General features: G+C 48.2%; 1 protein-coding gene across 3 annotated transcripts; it reads left to right on the forward strand.

Annotated features, from left to right (window-relative positions):
• The first annotated feature begins 107 nt into the window (after nt 1–107).
• LOC130204617 (methyl-CpG-binding domain protein 5-like) lies at nt 108–18,350 on the forward strand. 3 transcript variants are annotated; one of them, XM_056431454.1, is made up of 10 exons: nt 108–168; nt 4,741–5,294; nt 6,877–6,979; nt 8,141–8,291; nt 8,426–10,738; nt 13,404–13,576; nt 13,654–14,748; nt 14,935–15,008; nt 15,384–15,459; nt 15,551–18,350. In XM_056431454.1, exons 2-10 carry the CDS (start codon nt 5,179–5,181, stop codon nt 15,611–15,613), a joined length of 4,164 nt encoding a protein of 1,387 aa, XP_056287429.1. In that variant the 5' UTR covers nt 108–168; nt 4,741–5,178; the 3' UTR covers nt 15,614–18,350. The 3 variants fall into 3 exon arrangements, with proteins under 3 accessions (XP_056287429.1, XP_056287431.1, XP_056287430.1); XM_056431456.1 differs by lacking the exon at nt 108–168 and adding an exon at nt 1,096–1,138; XM_056431455.1 differs by lacking the exon at nt 108–168 and having other exon boundaries at nt 4,692–5,294.
• The last annotated feature ends 806 nt before the right edge of the window (nt 18,351–19,156 follow it).

A 19,156-nucleotide genomic window follows, 5' to 3' on the forward strand; every position in this document is an offset into this window, starting at 1 on the left:
TGCTGGGTGATCCCGCCGCGCATGCGCAGTGCGGCTCTCCATCATTTCCAATATCCCAGTGTAGGAGAGCCAGCAGAGGCAGAGGGCTAATGGGTAGGCTTCTTATTCTTATTCTTTATAAAGGTCAGGAACGAGCCGCAGCTCCCGTGCATTTGCCGTGATGCCCGGGTAAGAAATTGACTGTTTACGGTTTGATTTTGACGCAGACAGATACGTTAGAACGTCTCTTCTTCTTCTTCTTCTTCTGCTGCTGCTGCTGCTGCTTCTTCTTCTTCTTCTTCTTCGCTCTCTCTCTCTGCAAACGCAACGGGTTAGCACGGCTGTTAGCTTCGCGCGCTAAGCTAACCGAAGCTAACCTGTGCTAACTCGGCCCGTGCCCTGGCCTTGCCCCGGCTCGGAACCTAAAACGCGGGCCCGGCTGCTTTTATTAAAATTTTAAAAAAAATTTTTTTTACTTTTACACATTTTAAATCTGGTCTGTGATGCGCGCGACGTCGCTTACGATCACGCCAGTTAGCCGGGGAGCCGTTATTCGCTCGCCCTCCGTAATTCGTTTTCCCTTACAACAAGCTAGCTGTGCTAACCAACGGCTGGACAGCTGACGGTTGGTCAGTCCGGTTTCAAACCGCTGTCACGAATCCATAACCCCCCCACAAATAAAAACGTTAACACGGTCACTTTCCAACGCGTAGGCCCGCAGGCGCGTGACGTAGCAGGCAACGTTTAACGGCTAGTAACGGTTAATAAAACGACGGTTGGTCTCGAGTCTAGCCGACGGTCGCCGAGCTAATTGGCTGTTAGCTCAGGGTTTGGGCAACTGTGGTTGCTTTGGTAATGTACACAAGCGGTTGTCATGTTCTTCCCCAACTCCATGGGGGGTTTGCAGCGAGTTTTAAGGTTTAATCATGGAGCGGAGAGGAGGACATGCAGGGTTACACTCCACAAACTGCATGCTTGGTGCAGGTAACTTGCATTGCTACCTGTCCCCTGCTCTTGCTTTATTTCACAACATATGACACTAAATGTATTTGTTTAGATGTCTGATCAAGCGGATAGGTATAAATGCTCCATGAATTCATGCTTATAGGTGGTCCGGGACATCTGGGATGAAAACCTACCCCCTGTCAACCTTATAATGGTAATATGCTACGTGATAATCCTTCCAAACAATGTCTTAAAATTATGAATAATACCTGCTGCAATTAAAATGTTCTTTCCTGGTCTGGTCCAACAGATAAATGGGATGAATTCTAGTTGTTAGCCGTAACAAAACACCGTCTTTATCTGTATAATGTACATAGTTTTTCAAATAATCCAGACCTTAATAAATCACAATATAACAGGACGGCTGCTCAGCAGATTCAGGGTTAACATATTTCTTGGGACGTCTTTTTAAGATTGCACTAAACTGAGATTATGCTCCCATGATATTACATGTGTGAAAAAGGCTTCCCTCACTGTTATTGTTTCTAAATAGCTTTATTTATTTGGCAGTCTAGGTGTTACTATAATCCTGCAATCCAAATGCTGCGAAAGTTTCTTGAGGTTCTTCTACAGTCATCGTTTAAAAGAGCTCACATGAGTTTAGCAGCTGCTGTAGATAAAACGTTTGTTTTGGTGACGCGGTCGGGACGAGTTCGAGACAATTAGACGTTCGGAAAGACCTTTTGTGACTGGCAAATTAAATTCCAGGCCTCAAGCTCCCTTGATCGCAACAATAAATATATAGGATGCATTTATTTCTCTGTAAATAACACGCTTCACGTCAAAAAAACAACTTTAATGCAACCGGGACGCGAGAGAAAGAAGGCTGCCTCCTGACCGTGTAATGAGATGCACACCGGCCACTTTGTCTGATCATATTCTTCAACATTTGGACATTGAGAGAGAACATTTTAATTTACTTAAGCTGCCATCCTTAATGGACTGCAAATCCAGTTACTCAAGATCCTTTGGCTGCAGCTCCACTTGTCATTTTGATGCCATTTCTTATTTCAAACATTTCTGAGACTGCATTGCTGTAAGTCTCCAGTGGCTGTATATTTATCTCTTTTTTTCTGCATTAATCTTTTTGGAAGCCAAAACTTTCCTCAAAACATGTTCCCAATAATACTGCGTCTTCGAAGATTGCGTTCTACCTTCCCAGGTGCCACATCACGTTTGATACTCGCAGACATCGGTGCTACTGCAGCGACGTTGGGCTGCCTGTCTTCATCCTCGTCCTTAAACTTCTAAACTTAATTACGAAGCCGTAGTTTAGATGTACTGTTCCTGCACTGTGTCGTTTGAAAAGCTGCAGTGTGAAGTGTTTAGTACCATGCAGAGTACATTACACAGGTGAAGACCGTCCAAATGAAGCTTCAGATATTGCAGGCTCCATTGCAACTGGTCATCGTGAAAACTATTTTGCATTCACCAGTTTTTACACAATTTGCATGACATTTCATGTTTTGTATCCAGATTACAATTGGGCAGGTGTGTACGCAGGCTCCATCGGGGCTACGTCAGACACACACACACACACACACACACAAAATCTCAATAATATGTGACCGCAACACCAAATTTCCACCTCTTAAGGGGCATTTTTTAGTTGCCGGTTACAGTTAAACAATAGATTTTTCCAGTGCAGTGATAATGGAATTCAGGCGTTGTTCTTTTTAGCCTATAGTGTGCCTGTAATATATATATATATATATATATATATATACTTTATTAATCCCCAAGGGGAAATTTGTCGTAAAATCACGAAAATAAAATATATATATAATATAAAAAACAGGGATGAAAGATATAGATGTATACAAGTGAAAGATATAGATGTATACAAGAAGTATACAAAGTAAAATATAAAATATATATGTATATATACAACATATATGCATACACAATACAATACTAATGACTGCAGTGTAAAATTAAATTAAATATAAAAATATTAAAAATATTGCCCTGAGTTCAACCACTTCTCTGTTCCTCCATGCCTGACTGTCTCTTTCTTGTTGCCGTGAACAATAAATGTGTAACGGCCAAAAACACAGTCTTAAAAAAGATCCACCTGAATAAAAGGTTTCAGATTAGAAGGTAGCGTATGTAATTTGGACATTGTAGTTCTTGAGATTCAGGAGATGGAGGGGAGCGATGGGCAGGGGAATGGTGAGAGCTGAGATTTAATTTAGTGCTTTCACATTAGCAAGGTGACAGATTTAAACGGTGTTGCTTTCCAAAGGTTCAGATGAAAACGTCTGGCTGTGTCTTTTCTCATCAAAATGTCTGGTTTGAATCCGTCCGTCTGTAATTCGAGCAAACAAAAAAAAGCCCAAATACCAAACGAAAACCCAGAAAATGGAGGTTGAACGTGTCCCGGCCGAGAGACGTCCTCAAGCATCAACTCTGCACTTGTTGAAAAAAAAATAATGAGTTTCTTCCTCCGATATGAACACAAGACTATAAATGCTGATCTCCCTGTGACCGTAAACACGGATGAGGCTGTGGCGCTGCGGCGGCCTCTGATAGGACGCTCTGCTGGGATGATGAGGCGCTGCGTCTATCCAGACGAACGGCACACGTCGAGCCGCTGCCTCCTTTCCACCGTGACCACGGGCAGCGCCGCCCTCCTCGCCCCTCGCTCCTCCTCTGGTGTCACCGGGTTCAGTTATGAGTCAGCAGCACCGGCGGCTGAGAGCAGGCTTTGCACCGAGCGCCATCACCAACGCGCAGTTAAGCCTCATTTAAACCAGAGAGAGGCAATGATGCTCTCTAAAAACACATTCTTTATTTATTTTTGTTCTATAGCCACTTTCATATTTTTACGGACACAACTTTAACGTCTACATTGTTTAGCAGCGTCATTTTAAACTTGCGATACTTTACAATGAGATGGAGAAGATTTTATTGGCGTCTGCAGAGATAACCTGAGCTCGTCTTAACGGCCTGCTCGCCGTCTTTTAGTTTATTTTAAAACCGTCGACTGTGGGAGCATCAAACAGGGATTCCCAAGCAAGCTTTCAGACTGAAATCAGTCCACAGTGTTACTTCAGGCGCTGCTCTGACGTGAATCATGATTCAGTGTGAGTCTCAAGACCCCAAACAACTGTACAGCGGTTCGTAATACTCTCACGCGTAATTGTATGACAGTGGAACGTCAACACGACTGCAATTATTTCATCTGTCGCTGCTACGGTGGCGAGGTAAACAGTGGAAATACTGTGTTCATGTTCAAAGTAATGATTATGATAATGAAGGGATTGTCTATCGGACAACAGGAAATAGTTGGTGAGATAAAAAGACTGGTGTCAAAAATGTAATTCATGTCTTCCATTCCCAGAGCAGATTAAACTAGAACGGGCACTCGGTAGAGCGCATACCTTCGCATATCACAAGATTGGGCATTGAATTATGAACATTTTGGCATTAGTTGCATGCCAATTGGATAAAATTGACCGCGCTATGGTAAGAAGATTTTGACCTTTTCATGACCTTGACCTTTGACCCGATCAATCCCAAAATCTAATCAAATGGTCCCCGGATAATAACCAATCATCCCACCAAATGTCATGCGATTCGATTTAATACTTTTTGAGTTATGCGAGTAACACGCATACAAATAAATACATAAATAAATAAATACACGGCCATCAAAACATAACCTTCCGCATTTTCAATGCGAAGGTAACGATGAACTTACTCATGCAACGCAAACGGACGGCCATTAATTGTTGTGCGTTCCTCTTCTCACAGGAACCATGGGAATACCACGACCCGACTGCGTTTGGGAACCGAGATGTTGAACACGCTCCACTGAGGCACAGTATCCTGGGCGGCAGAAAGCAAATGCTGAAAGAACAACCACAAAAGACTTCCCCGTGAAGGCGAAGGCGCTCCCGGTCCCCACGTCGTCGGATGGCTCCGAAAGACGAGCTGCAGTAATGGAAGTCCACGCTCCGTTGAGCTCCGTGGCCATGAAGCAGCTGACCGGGTAGGTCGGGTCTGCCGTGAGCTCGCCTCACCCTGCCCGCCCATCGGCTCCACCTGAGAGCCCGACGTCGAGAGCTCTACCCGCGCCCGCCGCCTCCTCCACCGCGCCTCTGGAAGACGAGCATGACGAGCGCCGCGGAGACGCCGGTTGATGTCTGATATCCGTTCCTCTGAGGCGTCGAGCGTAAAAGCAGCGGAGCAATGAATGGCGGAAAGGACTATGAGGCGGGGGATGAGAGGCAGGCCTACTACCCCGTCCAGGTGCCCATCGGCTGGCAGCGCAAGCCGGAGCACCGCGGCGGGGTCGTGTACATCAGGTAATAGATTAACATAAACTAGAGCGGGCACTCGGTGGAGCGCATACCTTCGCATATCACACTATTGGGCATTGAATTATGAACATTTTGGCATTAGTTGCATGCCAATTGGATATAAATTGACCGCGCTTTGGTAAAAAGAAGCTGTTGACCTTTTCATGACCTTGACCTTTGACCGGATCGATCCCAAAATCTAACCAAGTGGTCCCCGGATAATAACAAATCATCCCACCAAATTTCATGCCATTCGGTTTAATACTTTTTGAGTTATGCGAGTAACACGCACACAAATAAATACATAAATACACGGCGATCAAAACATAACCTTCCACATTGTCAATGCGAAGGTCACGAGGTGTTTTGTGTGTATGGTTATTCCCCCGTATATCCCCAACGTATTTGGCATCCAGTAGCTGTAAAAAATCCCTCTACTCAAATGAACTGCAGCCCACATTTTTGCAAATTCTGGTCAATTTTGATTGCGACAAGCAAATTCCCCGACGCCGCCTTCAAGGAACCAGACAATCGCTCATGAAAATCCACTTTGACTAACGGTCTGGATCCTTCACCAGTGATCGTGTTCTGCAGACTGGAAGTTGGCGGTGTTCACCAGCCACAGTGAACTGAAGCAGTTGGCTGGTGTCGGGTTTATTTTGGGTGTTGGAAAGAATCCTGTGTACTTCTGTGACCGTGGCCTGATACTGTCACCGCACACTCGCTCATGTTCTTTTACATTTAAAGTGTGCGTTTGCTTCACTGTAGACCCTCCCAGTAGATGTGTTCACAGCAGCTGAGGATTTAGTCCGTTTTCATGTCAACTTCTCATCGTTTGTGTTTGATGCGATCGACCAACAGCGCTCACTGTTCTTCTTTCATTTGAAACGGCTCCCTGGATGATACTTCAAGTTTTTTAACCACAAAACTTCCCGAGGTAGTGCTCGGCTGATATATTGATAATGAGCTTGGACTTTTTATTCAACATAATAATAATACATTTATTTTATACGGCGCCTTTCAAGGCACTCAAGGTCGCCGTACAACACATTAAAAACAGTTCAAAGGATGGACACAGTTAAAAAAGCAGAACAGTTCAAAAGCAGAAGCGTCTGCAGCAGAGCAACCAGGAGGGGAACACGTCAGGCAGAGGCCGGCCTCAAAGGTGAGTTTTGAGGTGGGTTTTGAATACTAAGATTGAGTCAATGTTTCTGGTGTCAGGGGGGAGGGGCTAAAGGCTCCTGACCCCGTGGTGGACAGACGGTATGATACGTTCACTGTCCTCTGTGGTGTGGGAGGGTTTACAGTTTGATTTGTTGGTTGCTGTTCAACCTGCAGGAGCTGCTCCACACCTCAGTGCAGCGGTTCAATGGGCCGCGCTTTCTCTTCGTCTTCTGAGGCACGAATAACATTGTGCTTGTAATGTTTCCGCATATAAAATGTTAAATTCCAAAAGACCGTCGGTCTACACTTGTTAAATGATATTCTAAAATCCTATTTAAGCGATGCAACATTGAGTATGAGCGATGGAGTATTACCAGCTGTCCTCAGACTCCCATCCAACGCGGTTGTTGTTTTCTGTGTGCAGTCCCAGCGGCTCGGTGCTGTCCAGCTTGGAGCAGGTGAAAATCTACCTGCTGACAGATGGAACCTGCAAATGCGGCCTGGAGTGCCCTCTCATCCTCCACAAGGTAATGCATTTCTCCTGATTCATTTAAAACACGGCAATCAAGACGGGATTTTATGGCTTCTTAAATGTTGTCATTCCAACATAAAGTTGCGTTGCTGGATTAATAAAGTCGCTCCTGGCCATCGTTTAATGAGCGTTTATTAAGCGTTTGGATTAATGTCGGTTTCAGTTCATTCCCATAGTGGTCTGTTTTTACGGCGGAAAGGAGTATAAAAATGTCCAGAGCTTCCAAACCAGCGCTGCAGCAAAATCCATTTCTGTACTCCCATTCCACCCCAGACGGGAGGGTCCGTGCTGCAGGTGTCGGGGCGTCGTGAGCCGCTCTCTGTTTCACATTACACGGGATTAGCCAAACGATTATCCTTCCGGAAGCTCATTTTGTACCCGAGGCCACGTGTGTTGGATCGGGCCGTTGTGGTGTTGTGGCTGATGTTGTCTCGTCTGTGAAAACATTGGCTGATCTGCTCTATTATTCATGTTTTAATATAGCAGAGAATAACCCCCTGGAACCACAAACATGGTTCATCTTAAATTCTCTTCTGTCAACGGAAAAAAGAAGAAACACAAAAATGTAGATTCTCTTCGATTCTTGACCATCGATAAATGTGGATCACCTCTGTGATTATTCAAATTCTGCTCTGTTAAAAATAGATTTTTTTAAAGTGAGGATGTGCTTGAAGTAATTGGTGGTTGGCCAAAGCAACAAGACTCCATTGACAAAAACAGGTAAACTTCTCATGTGTTCTACCGCTGCCTCAATCAGGTCGTTAGTCGTGTCACAGTGTGACTTTTGGTTTTCAAAGGGTTAATTTGGACTCACCAAAGCCAGACAATAACACAGTACTACCATCTCTCTTTGGCTTTAATCCAACTATATCCATCTGTCTGCATGGATTTTGAAGATCTATAGAAAATTGGAGCGTAATCACTTTAACCTTCCCCGGTCTTTCTTGTTTCTTGCTTCTCCTTCCTCTCCCAAGTACAAATCCCATTAAAAAATATCCACAAGACTTCTAATTTAAAGGATTCCCCCTCATCTCATTATACATGCGATGTTTCATTATGTTCTCCCGCACCAATGAAACCTAAAGTCAAGACGAGCGTGACCAAAAGTGGGTTTCTGTGAACTGATATCTGTTTAACCACCAATCCTTTTCTCCAGGTGTTTAACTTCGACCCCGGGGCCGCCGTGAAGCAGAGGACAGCGGCGGATGTGAAGGCAGACGACGACGTCACCAAACTCTGCATCCACAAGCGGAAGCTTCTGGCGGTGGCCACGTTGCACAGGAGCATGGGGGCGCACCCAAGGGGAGGTACGAGTAAATCCAGGCGTTGAACTTGAAAATCTATTTTTCCTGTTTGAAGATAACCCATAACGATCACTTTCCTGCCCTGCCGTTCTCCGAGGTGCTGGATTTAACTTAAATGTGCTTTGTTTGGCCTCAAGGTACATCGTCTGTGGTCGTTGCGCATTCCACGTCTCAACGAGCAATAAGGACTAAACCCCACGACGGCCCGCCCAACGCCGTCGGCCCAGACTGCAAGAATCCTTTCAAGATGATGATGGCAGCTGGACACCAGCAGCAGAGGTTGTATGCACCCCAGGAGATGGGTGGAGCCCAGCAGCTTGACCTCTACGCGGGATACCCCAGGACGCATAGGTTGAGCAGTGGGGAGCCAAGACCCAAATCCCCTTACCGGGTTGGGTACGGAGGCATGCTGAGCCCACCTCCTTCCAGTGCTCCGCTGTATGGAGATGGCTCCCAGTCTCCCAGTGCAGACACTCTGGGCAGCCCTGATTGCTTTCCAAGGACCAATCCTCGTGGGTTTCCAGGAGCTGGTAGTCCCGGCTCCGCCTCCATCCATGGGAACACTAGGACGCCTCTCTCCCCACACAGTTTGATGCTCCATGGCTCCCCCGCGGGCCAGCCATCTTGCGCCATGACAGGGAGGACTAGCACGCCCCTCTCCCCTACGGCCACTGCCAAAAGCCCCGTCATGAACATGCCTCGGGGGAGCTTCCCCCCTGGTCTGGATATGTCTCGCACAGCATTTCACCATAAAACACAGCCTCCTGTGCATCCCGTACCGCCTCCTCCATCCATACCAACATCCTGTGCCCTTCAGAAAAGGCAGTTGACCTATGAAAAAGACCCCTTAGGCATCCTGGACCCCATCCCCAGCAAGCTAGTCAGCCAGCCCCCCACCAACGGCCCAAACCCCTCCAACTTCCAGCCCAATATCCACTCTCAGGTACAAATGATGAATGTAAACATACCCCCTCCTGTCATCGTTCCCTTGCCAAGCAACTTACCTTTGCCCACAGCGAAGTCTGGGCCTATGGGGCACGGCGGCCATGTTCAAAGGACTCAACAAGGTGGTCCGGCTTCCTCCATGTCCCCCTCCCCTGTCACTTCGCCTGTCCACATGGCGGGGCCTCTCCTTGGCAGAATTGAGGCCTCTCCTCATCGTTCGCGGTCATCCTCCACCTCCTCTGACCATGGGAACTTTGCAATGCCCTCGGGGCACCAGGCCCCTTGTGGAAACATGAAGGTTCCTCCTCGCTCTCCCAGGTCCGCCATAGGATCTCCTCGGCCTTCCATGCCCTCTAGCCCCTCCACCAACAAAACTGACCCGCAGCACCAATACAAAGACTCCCAGATGCTGCCCGGCATGGGAAACTCGATTGGCGCCCAGCAGCACAACCCCCTGTACTCGCCCACTTCTTCCTCCTCGTCCTCTTCTTCTCTGGCAACCCCTTGCGCTTCCCAGAAGGGCCACCCAGGACTCCTGGGGATGCCCCTCAACCAGATGCTCAACCAACAGAATGCCACTTCCTTCCCGGCCAGCAGTCTCTTGTCAGCCGCAGCCAAAGCACAGCTAGCAAATCAAAACAAACTCGGCCCTGCTGGCATGGGTGGTGGTGGTGGTGGCGTTGGTGGTGGAGGTACTGGAGGAGGCGGCGGACACCCTGGCTCTATGAGCGGCCCTCGAGGCATGGAGGGACACAGCACTTTAAACTCAATGCTCCCGCCAAACTCCCCCATGCTGCTCACCGCTCCGGAGGGCCAGAGCGGTCGGGCGGCGCTGCGAGAAAAGCTCTTGGCGCAGCAGAGGGACCCCATGCGCAAGCGCAAGCAGCCGTCGGGCAGCGCCGCCGTAACCCACGACAACAGCAACAACATGGTCTACAACATGCTGAACAAACGAGGCATGGGGGGACCCCACATAGCGGGGCCCAGTGCCACCGAGCAGCTTCGGAAAGTGGGCCGACTCGGAAACCTTACCCCGAACACCTCCATGGCCCAGCTCCTCCAGTCCATGAGCTCCCACAACCACCGCCCAGGGCCGAGCCCCGGCCCGGGGCCTCAGGGATCTGCACCGCTGCACTACAGCGACAGCACCGGTGTGGTCCCCGCTGGCCCTCAGCAGAACCTCCTAGCTCAGCAGCGGCTTCGGGGTCCAGGGGAGGCCATGCAGCACTGCCAGAACATGGACGCCTCCGGGGGCCATCTGGGCTCTCGTCCAGGCCAGTTCCCTGACATCATAGCCCAGATGCAGGCCTCTTCCATGAGCACCTGTGGGCCGATGGGGCCGGGAGGTGGACCCGTGGGCCCCCACGCCAACCCCCCGCCGCTGTCCCATCCCGGCCCTCACCCCGCACAGCAGAACCTCCTTCACGGTATGGGGCGGACGAACATGGTGGTGATGTCACACGGAGGTGGAGATGGAGGCTGTCCACAGACCATCTCTGATTCGGGTGAGACTTTTTATTATTCCCCTGTCTGTAAGTCTTTACCCACAATACATTGCTGCTACATATTTCATTTTTAAGGCATTCATACTCACTTTATTTATTGTCTCTTTTCTAAACAGGACAATTTTCTGACATTTGCATTTCATTGATAAAATAATTGCTATTGTTCCAAATTGATTTCTCACTGAATTGCCACTCAAAGAAATCATTTGAATAATCCTCACTACTTTTCCTAAAAATAATAGTTTGGTGACATTTTCATAACGTCAGTGGCCAGAGTCCAGAGCGACCGCCCTCTGGTTGATGTCCTGTCTGTCCGCCGCTCCTCCTCGCGATAAGCTCGCGGTAGACGTGGTTTCTATGGTTATGAGTGAACAAAAACCAAAGGATTGAGGCGATAGGCCCCGAGCCGAGCCCGTCGGGCTCCTCCAGTATCTCCGAGCTAATGAGCAGGCCCCCTCATCTTTTGGGAGCCGGAATAATTGTCAGTCAGCCAGTGTTTCTCTTTGTTTTATTTGTATGCTCGCATCAGTCAATGGTGTAAGAAGATGGAAATGGGATCTGGATCACGCTTTTTAAGGGACCCTGATAGGGCTCTCGAAAAAAGAGCTTCTCGCAGCTAGCCGGTCGCTATAGTAACGATAGACCCTGAATAGGGACCGGAGTGAAGCCTTTGATGAGGGTTTAGGCCTGTGTGTGTGTTCGAATGATTGTGTGTGCATGACTGTGTGTGTGTGTGTTTGTTGGTTGAAAGAGCTGAAAAGACCTAGATCTTTTTTTCCTCTCTGTCTTTTTTTCCTCCCTGCCGGCTGTGGGACTGGACGGTGAGTTTCTGTATTCGCGGTGCGTCCTCGCACGGCGTGTAATGGAGATACCGACCGGGTTTGCTGCAGGCCACCTGTTCTCATCACCAGGTGTCAAGTCCACTGAGTTCAGGTGGTCTCGTGGAGGTCGAGCGTGACGAGATGTTGATCATCAGTTTTGGGGTTTGCGGTCTTCTGCTCCGACTTATCCGCCTTTTACAATACAATAAGAAATGTGCATCCTGTCATAACCGTAGAGCGGGACCCTGTCCTCTAAATATTACTATGCAGTGCCACTCGTCGGGTGAAGCCCAATTTAGCCAAACGTCAGACTCGACCGCTATACAGAACTTCACCACTAGAGGCACACGAGTCAGCAGCTGCTCCTGAGACGTTCCCTGGGTGGTGGTAATGCCCCTTTAAGCCGGTTTGCCCGGCTATGAGTCGTCAGTGGCTCTATTCCATCTGTTTATGAACAAACAACAATATACTTTGTCATATTGCTTCTCTCTACTCTGCGATACACATTGGATTAAACGCCGTGGCGCCGGCTGCTTATGCTGGCTACCTTTTAACTTGCCAAAATGTGCCTCAATGGCAAACGCCGTTTTGCATTAAATCAAACCGGTTTAAGCTTAAACCGGGAAAACTCTTTCCTCTAGTGGGCCAGAACTCATCAGTGTTTGTTTGTTTTTTCTAATGGAAAACTAAATCAATGATGGTGTCACAGATCCAGTGAAATGACTCAAAGCCTCAAAGCCTCAAAGCGGTCCCTCCCCTGTCCGGCACATAAGCTCTCAGGCTCTCGGGATAAAAGAATATTTTGTCACCAAATAGCAGATTTAATGAAGTCGCTGATCGCTGATTCCTCCTCACTTGAGGCTAATCTGGATGTCATGTTTGGGGTCTTAAGAGCATGGAAAGCTTTTTGAAAGTGGCTTTTTAGCAGTCGCCTCTAGCCATCTGTCTCTAGACGCCCCCATCAACAAATACTAAAGTTCATTGTAACCCCCCCAGACCTCCTGCCGCCCAGCTGACCCCCACCCCATCCCCCAGAAGAGCACAATCCCACAACCCCTCCCCACCTCATCCACCTACCCAACTCCCCCAACAAGCTTCCTGGCAGTGGACAGCGCCACCAATCATCACCCGGTTCCCATGGCAACAGCCGTCACTATATCATAGCGGTAGCGGAGGATGTGGGGACTTTAAAAAAAAAAAAAGAAGAAGGGGGGAGGGGGTTGGCCGAGTCGTGGCTCTCGAGAAAGAAAAGAGGGGAGAGAGGGAAAAAATGGAGAACACACACACACACACACACACACACACACACACACACACAGCTGCCCTTCAGCTACGTAGCATCGCAGCAGCTGCTGCAGCCGCCGCTCGGCCACAGCGCGGCGCCGGGCCTGGGAGGCGTTGTGTGCGTCGCCTTTGTCTGCGTCGCGCTGCTGCTGGGCTTCAGTCATCTGTGGCCTTGATAGATTTTGTTGTCCTTGAACGCATCGCGAACTATACTTGTCTGGACCGTGCGGCGCGTCCATCTGTCAGAGCAACAGATTGTAAATGTGCAACTTTTTATATTTTATTCTAAAAGTTGTAGCTTTTTAGTTTTTCCTGGATATTTAATTCATTTTGACAGTCGTTTCCTGCAGCCTGAATGCAGACGCGTGTGTTGGTGCTCATCGTTTGCTGGGTCTGCTCGACTTGAGCGTAACGTGCGATTACGCCAAGCTGGGGAAATAATTGAATAATCGTCCCGTGGGAAAAGCTGGATGCAGGTCGTGAGAAGCGTGGCTGTCCGGGTTGAGAGAAGGTAAACCGTGGCGTCCCGCTTCTTTAACGTCGTCCCGATGGTTTTGCAGGTCGCCCGTCGTCCCTCGGCTGCGGTCTGGCCGTCCTGCAGCCGCACGGCAACAGCGGCGTGGGTCAGATGTACCAGCAGCAGCAGGCCTCCCACCCCGCCTACCAGGCGCAGCAGCACTTCTCCGTCAACCCGCCCTACGCAGACATGGCCTGCCTCTACCAGAACTACCAGGTGAGGGCGAGTTGCGCTTTAACCGTCTGGAGCGTTTCACGTCCGCCGAGAATAAACCGTTTACCGTCCGTCCGCAGCCGGGGATGTTGTCTCGCCCGCAGCTCAGGGAGGAGCAGCAGCCGCAAGGCGACGGGCCCCCAGCGGGGCCGCCCGGCGGGGACAGGGGCCCGGGCGGAGGCCCGGAGTCCGTGGACGCCATCTACAGAGCCGTGGTGGACGCCGCGAGCAAGGGCGTGCACGTAACCATAACAACCACCGTGAGCGGGACCACGCAGGCCGGCCCGGCGCCCGCCCTCAGCGCCATGAGTGCCTTCACCGCTTCTATAGGGGAGCCGGTCCACCTCAGCGCCGCCCTTCACCGGCACCGGGACGGGGAGGGGCCGCCGCAGCAGGCCAGGCCGAGGCAGGCGGCGCCGGGGGGGCGGGGTCACAAGAACACGGATCTAGGGAAGAGAACTCCGGACGGCCTCGAGGCCAACGACTACTTCCGTTCCCCCGGCCGCGGGACCCCCCGGGGCCAGTGGGACGGGGAGGCGCCGCACGGCGGGGGCTTCGACGCTCACGGCAACAACGGCGCCTGGGGAGGGGAGGAGTTTCTGGAGTGCTCCACCCAGGTGAGGAGCAGCCCCTGCGTGGAGCGCCCGGCCAGCCTGGCCCCCACGCCGCCCCGCCCCGCCGAGGGCCCCGTCGACCACGGCCCGGCCCACGATAAGAACTTCCTCGACGACGGCTACCGCTTCAACAGCTGCCACCGGACCGCCAGCTACAAGGAGCCGACGGTGGAGCGCTGCGTCCACGTCAACGGCGCCGCCGCCCACTACAACCCGCGGGGCTACGGGGAGCTGCTGGGCCCCCCGCGGCAAGAGCTGACGGGGGACGACCAGTCGCCCAGCTCCTCCACCAGCCTGGAGGGGCCGCTGGCCACGGCCAAGGACTACAGCCACTACAACGGCCACTTCAACGGCATGGCGCCCAGCCCCTCGGACACCAAGAGCCTCAGCAGCGAGGAGGACCTGCGGCAGCCGGACTCGCCCTCCTCGGACCTGCTGCACTACCGGTCCAGGACCTTCAACATGGGAGAGCTGGTCTGGGGTCAGCTGAAGGGCTTCCCACCGTGGCCTGCCAAGCTGGCCGGGGAGGAGCCGGTGCACGGCGCCGCTCTGCAGGCCAAGGTGAGCACCGCCGGGCGCTGGTCCGCAACTTCAAGGATCTTGGGTTGCCGTACATTATTTTCCAATGTGAGATCAGAACGTCCAAACCCTGTGATCATCGTACCGAACGACTCTATATTTCTGAATGCTGACTGTCTGACTGGAACACACCACCACCACCATTGTTTTGGTCCCGTCTCCATCCAGGTGGAGCCCGAGAAGCTGAAGACGCTGACTCACGACTTGGAGGCTCTGGACCGAGCCGCCAAGAGAGGCCTGAAGTAAGTGAGCCGGTGCGCAGCCGCTTCAGGGAAACAATAAAGCTGTGAACGTGCCTTCTGTCCTGAACTGACCTTAAAGAAAGTAAAACACACGGTGAAAGATGAGCAGTAAAAACACAACAAAAGAGATACGGAGCAGGCCGGAGAATCTAATGAACGAGATGCCCGTTTAGACAGGAATGTTTTGTTAACCGTCGAAAGGCTCCGTTTGTTTTTAAAGATTATATTCATGCTTTTTGTTTTTGAAGTCACTGAGCTGTGATTGGTCATCGCTGCTCGGGGGAACGGGTTGAGCCAATGAGCCGCCACGCGGTTCATTTGTTGGTGTTTGTGGGCGTCAACCTGTAAATAATGTAGAATGTGACTTCTCCACAGACCGGGGAAACTGAATAACCACCTGGAAGCTGCTATCCACGAGGCCATGAGCGAGCTGGATAAGATGTCGGGCACCGTGAGTCTTTGCACCTCCTCAAGTTGTTCCTCCTCCTCCTCCTCCTCCTCCTCCTCCTCCCTTCCAGCGTAACGTTTGTGTCCGCCTCCAGATCCCGTCGAGGGACCGCCAGGGGAAGCTGCCCAAGCCCAAGAGGAGGAAGATCTCCAGATAACATCGGGGGACGTCCTCGCGGCCTCCGGAGACTTCAGGTGCTACACGTGGACTTCCTGTGGCTCCGCCTCCCCGTGGCTCCGCCTCCCTGACCGCGGGAGGAGGGAAGCTGAAGAAACGGAGAAAAACTTTGGTTGCGATTTGTCTACTGCTCACTGAATTAACTATTTTTTTCTAGTATAAGATAGTAAAACAAAAAAAAGCTACAAGCATTACCTACATATTTAAGAAAAATAGACAGTCCAAATATTTCTGATACATTTTCAATATGTATATAGATAATCCTGAAATTTCATGCTATTCAGAATTGTATGTAAATATTGTACAATGTCATGTACAAGCATACCTAATGCACATTTTATCTTTTATTGTACAAAAACAAAGTGTACCAACGTCTTGGTTTTATTCGTGCGGTTGTATCCGGAAAAATAAGAATTCAGCCGAAAGCTTTTATAAAAACTGTAAGACGTGTTTGTTTTGATCGTAAGGGAGCAGGCATGAGGAAACGAGGATACGAGGATATGAGTTCTCCATTATGACAGTCCCTTCACACCAGTGTTCATCATGGGGGGGGGGGCTTTACCAGCAGAAATAATTCGATGTCCAGCAGGGGGGTGAACGCCGCCCGGCCCCTCGGATAGGAACGCCATCGCCGCCACCGGTCGGTTTCTCGAAGGAAAAATCCACTCCGACACGTTAAGCGTCCCTTTGTGTTCTTTGCATTCCTGGAGTTTTGTAATAATGTTTATTCGTGACGATTTAGATGTGTTTGGCATTTTTCTTTTTTTTTTATATTGAGAATTTAGTATTTCTTTCTCATAGTTTGTCATTTTATTGACTATAATAGAATTCGGCAGGTGAATCGATGATAATAAATACCACTTGATGGTAACTTGTTTCTATTAGAGTCAACTCATCAATTAGTTGACTGACAGAACAATAATTATTTAAATATTCTATTAATTATTGATACTAATGTGGCTTAAAATTGTTCAGCCTCTTAAATATGGAGATTTCCTTTTTCTATCAAATTAAACTGAAGCATGTAACTTGTTAGAAATGTGACCCCCGTGTTTCACCTGTATTAAAACACAAGGACCCTGAACGCACCACAAACACACCCCAAACGGGTTTTTGGGTGGATTTTTCCTTCAACTCCAGAGCTCCCAGGCTGCAGTGACGCATTACGTAATGTTGTTTTATTTCGTGGTGGTTTGTACAGTGGTTTTATTTTTGTATGTTCCTCATAGTCACCGATAGCTTTAGAGTCTCAGCACTAACTCTGTTTCCCAGAGCGGTGGAAGCTTTTCTCTCATTTCGGGGCCTTGTGTTGCTTCTCCGTGTAAATTATTTATGTACAGTACTCCATATTTATTTTAAGCTTTACAAATATGCTAGATGGCAATAATACTACCAAGAGTTGAGAACTCAAGCCTTATATGTGTATATGTATGTTTTTGTTTTTTTAACAGTCCATTACAAAAGGTCACGAGGACCGCGGTCCACACGTTGTGATGGTTTTGTTACATATCGTGTCATATGCGTCTTAGTGAAACGAAGAAAATGTTATAGACCATACTATTTATGAATATGCACATCTGAAGGGTCAGACGCCGTTAACGTTGGTGGTTAAATGCAGTTTTAACACAGTAAATCAGTCTTATAACACACACACACACACACACACACAGCTGCTCCTCTAGATCAAAACAACAGAAATATCAAGTGCAATATACCAATCGATGGCAACGATCCACCTGATGAAACACCTTTTCTCTTGTGCTCTCCCTCGACATGCATGCTCAGAAGCTCTAACCGTCAGTAGTAATTTATTCGTAGCTTTACCTTTTGTACACACAGACGACATTTGATCAAACTAACTCGACTTGAACTTATTGCAAAGAACTTTTACTGATGTTTGTGACGACGATGCCCGTAAAAACCAAATAGTACACTACATTGTGAAGACGTCACTAAAACATGGAAACACGACTTTTTAAACACGACTTTTCGGTTTTTATATCCCCAGAAAACGAGGAATCCCACAAATGTGCTTGAGTTTTGTACCTGAGACCCTAAACGAGGAACGAGTTCACCGTGTCTGACTGTACACACTGCTGCACTGTATTTTATAATGAGGCTGAAGACGTGCGCTCTTTCGGTAAAGTTCACCCCCCCCCCCCCCCCCTCTACTCACCTGTCTTTTGTGCAATGACATGCAGGAACCCGGTGTTGGGAACCCATGTGTTATGGATCTGTCGGATCAGTTTCATGTTATTTGTGTTATAAGAGTTCGAAGCATCCGTCAGTCGGAGATGATCTGATTCTTCTTCCCGCCTGTGATTGTGTGTTGAGGTGCGAGTGTGATTTTTATTTTACTTTAAATCTCATTTCCCTCCTCCGGCCGTTCGTTGTCAGTATTTTTATTTCGTCGACTTGTAATCGAGTATATATTTTCTCACTAATATATACTTTACAAAAAAAATAGACTTGCGTGAAGTATGACGTGCACTTGGTTGCTCTTGTTGATTTCTTCTGTTTGCATTAATATGGACTAGGGATAGTTTGTCAGAGTCCATTATTTTGAGATTGTTTGGACTTTTTTTTTAATGGTTTGATGTAAGCAGCATTATTTTTGTAAATATTGTGAAACAGTACAGGTCATGCAGTGATGTAACATTGTGAACAATGTTGCACAGATATTTAAGATATTAAAAACATGGTCACTCTTACTTGAACTATCTGTGTGACGCGAATTTGTGCCCCGATTATGTTCTCAGGTAGTTATGTGTTAAGTTTAAAAAGTGTGTTGAGTTAAAAGAGTAATAACATCAAAGTGTGGAGGTATTGACGAGGGTTATTTGTAGCACACTGCCCTCTAGTGGGCAAATGGGGGAGTTCTGTTCAGCAGCATACTGAGAATAAAAGAACAAAAAGATGAGGTAATGGCTGGGAATGTGATAAAAATACACTAAATATTATTTTTTAAACTAATTATTTTAATATTTAGTATAAATACGCTAAATATAATCACTTTAATGTCGCAGCTTGCCATTGTGGGGCTACTTTTAATGAAATCTGAGAGTTAATCTAGAAGAACAATAATGCATTTCTTTATTTGCTCAATTATGATCAGATGAACCTCTATTGATCCCCAGAGGGAAATCAGGTGTCACAACAACAACAACAACAACAACAAGAAGAAAGACGTTCAGGTAAGAGAACAGACCAAGATAATGAGAATATTAATAAAGATACGGTGGACTAGAACACTGAGCATCTGTCTCCAGATGTAGATCTGCATATTAATATATCTCTCATCAATAAATATATATATATATATATATATATAGACCCCTTTACACTTTTCACTCTTTGTTTCATTGCAGCCATTTGCTAAAATCAAAAAAGTTCATTTTATTTCTCGTTAATGAACTCTCAGTGCCCCATCTTGACAGAAAAAACTGAAATGTAGATATTTTTGCACATTTATTAAAAAAGAAAATCTGAAATATCACATTCTCTGTGTTTCATGTCTTGCTAT

The sequence above is a fragment of the Pseudoliparis swirei genome, chromosome 14 (assembly GCF_029220125.1).
Source record: "Pseudoliparis swirei isolate HS2019 ecotype Mariana Trench chromosome 14, NWPU_hadal_v1, whole genome shotgun sequence".
Lineage (NCBI taxonomy): Eukaryota > Metazoa > Chordata > Actinopteri > Perciformes > Liparidae > Pseudoliparis > Pseudoliparis swirei.